This window comes from Dendrobium catenatum, unplaced genomic scaffold (genome assembly GCF_001605985.2).
Source record: "Dendrobium catenatum unplaced genomic scaffold, ASM160598v2 original_scaffold_29268, whole genome shotgun sequence".
In the NCBI taxonomy this organism is placed as follows: Eukaryota; Viridiplantae; Streptophyta; class Magnoliopsida; order Asparagales; family Orchidaceae; genus Dendrobium; species Dendrobium catenatum.
The window spans coordinates 1-2,476 of record NW_021347726.1 but is presented as its reverse complement, the minus strand read 5'-3'; the positions used below and the strand labels follow the sequence as shown (position 1 = coordinate 2,476).

Sequence of the window (2,476 nt, the reverse complement as noted above, 5' to 3'; positions counted from 1 at the left end):
GATACTGGATTGATGTTGCTATTGTTGTTGTATCAATTACAATGGAAAATGTTGATGAAGATGAATGGCTTAAAAGGCAAATCCTTTTCTTGGTTGTGTAATTGGTTTGCCTAATGAACTTGTTAACTTTGTTGGAGTGATTTTCTTATTTGTGTCTGTCTTTTAGCACCATACGATATATAAATTATGTTATTTGGTTATTCATCTCATTATATTATAAGCATTTCATCATCATTTTAAAAGAATGTACAGAAATATAAATAAAAATAAAGGAAAAAATAAAACGTTTCAAGTTGGAAGGATTTTTTAACTCCATAAGTTAAATAAAATTTCCCAACATAAGAATGTACATAACTTGGTTAACTCTATAAGTTAAATTAAAAACAGAATTTACAGAACTTTGTTAGGGAAAGATAAAATTTCAAAAATATAAATAACTATGCTCATATTCTGAAATTCTTTAAACGTTGCATGACATGCCCTCCTTTGCTTCTTCTGCCGAAGAAGATCGTAATCTTATTTGTATTCGATATAGACTTTGTAGGTGGAAACATCCAAAAAGTAGAATGAAGAATTGTCTCATTCAGTTACATATCTATGTGACTCTCGACAGCAAAAGCAGAGGAATAGAGCCTGCAAAGATTATCACATACATTATAAAATAGCGAATCAAACTAAATCAATTACACCAAAGTTATCTTAAGAAGAAAAAAATTAAGAAATAAATACACACAAGATGGGAATTATATATTCAGAATATGAAATTTTACTTACGTCGAGTGCTCATTTTGCAAGGCTTTTGGTCTCTTTTTAGGTTTTCTATCCGGTTTTCTCCCCGTTAATATAATGATGTCCTCTTCGATCTCCTTTCGAGATAAAGAAATAGAAAACTTCTTGCGTCGGTCATTTTTGTCGACCGTTGTTTCTTGCACAACTGGTTTACCAGGATCGTCCTTTCCCAATAGTGACTTGGATGGCGTTGAGGAACAATGATGTTTCTTTCCTTTCTCTATCGTGGCATCAGAGGAAGGCCTTCTTTTTTCTAAGATTCCAATGGAATGTCGCTCAGCAGGAGCCTTCTCAGACAGAAGAGAGCATTCTTTCTCGGGCTCTCCTTTCCAAACTACTATCTGAGACGACTGAGTATGAATGATATACCTAGAGATATAAAGCATTTCTTTCTTGTTGGTGCTCATATTTGGTATTAGGATTCAATGTTTGAGGGGCTGAGCTATCGATCCCTGATACAGACTTCACACATCGGAGAATTCGTTGACAACCCCAACTCTTTGGGTGAAATAAAAGGTTGTGCAAACGGGCCTTTGCTAGGGGATCGTTGGGTTGCCATAGCAGAGCCACCAAGCTCTTCCAACCTCTCATGGGTCACTTCCTTATCTTTGGAATTCTCCCATTTGGAAATTTATTCGGCCTCCAAGAAAAAAAAATTAAGCAATTCAATAAAGTGTCTTTTTAAAAGTCGAGTTTTGAAGTCAATTAGAGAATGGATGGGGTTAGAGAGAAGCTTGGTGAAGGAAAGAAAATTAAGAGACGAATAGAATGAGAAAGAGAAATTACTTACATTGGTTATGTTCCTATATTATGGGTTTATATTTTGTTGAAATGTTTGTGTTCAAACTATATTAACTTATAGTCCGCATTTTGTGTCTTACTTGGCTTAGAATGGTGAATGGTTAGAGATCCTAAAATGTTGGAGAATTTGTGGTTTAGAAATAGAAAGAAAAATTTTGGCCGGTAATTCTATTACAATTTATTTAAAGATGAGAAAAGTAAAATCTGAATAAGTCAAATGAAATAAAAATAAATACTTTTTATAAGATAATATATAACTATTTCGATGCTACAATTTAAAATTCTTCTTTTATAGTCAGGACAACTCGAAATTATTTAGTTTAATTATAAAAGTTTACATAAAAGATAATTGAAAATTTGGAATAGACACCTCATATTTCACTAATTAAAGAATTCTGTGGTATATAAAAATCCATAAATGTTAAAATGTATACAAGTAAAAATGTACGTAAAATTTTTTTTAAATTTTTAATATTAAATATTATATTAACAAAATTAAACTCTATTTTTATAATAAATTATAATACTCTAAAACTTAAATCTATTAAGATAAGTAAAGTATCATTTATGAACTATATGTAATTAAAAATTATTTTAATCGGTCATGAATCTTGAGGCATATTTAAAGTGAAAACTTCTAAAATTATATTTAGGATCATCCAAAATAACCCAAAATAACGGCGCCAGATTATAATTAAAAACAAAATAATAACCTATAAATAAACCTCATGGAAATTCTTGTATGGATGAAAATTTGGAAAGGAGGGCTGAGGCGCTATGCTTGTAAAGTGTAACGGAGCCAGATTATAAGGTTTGATGTAATCAAGGAGAGCAATATGGTGCAGAAAATTGGAGCATTGAAGTGTTGGGTTTGAAAAATCATCTA

The 2,476-nt window shown here is 31.1% G+C and overlaps 1 protein-coding gene across 1 annotated transcript; it reads right to left on the bottom strand.

Annotated features, from left to right (window-relative positions):
- Positions 1 to 587: 587 nt before the first annotated feature.
- Positions 588 to 1,196, bottom strand: LOC114578443. Its single transcript, XM_028691629.1, has 2 exons — positions 775 to 1,196; positions 588 to 633 (listed from the first exon to the last, which is right to left on the bottom strand). Exons 1-2 carry the CDS (start codon positions 1,194 to 1,196, stop codon positions 588 to 590), a joined length of 468 nt encoding a protein of 155 aa, XP_028547462.1.
- Between the last annotated feature and the right edge of the window lie 1,280 nt (positions 1,197 to 2,476).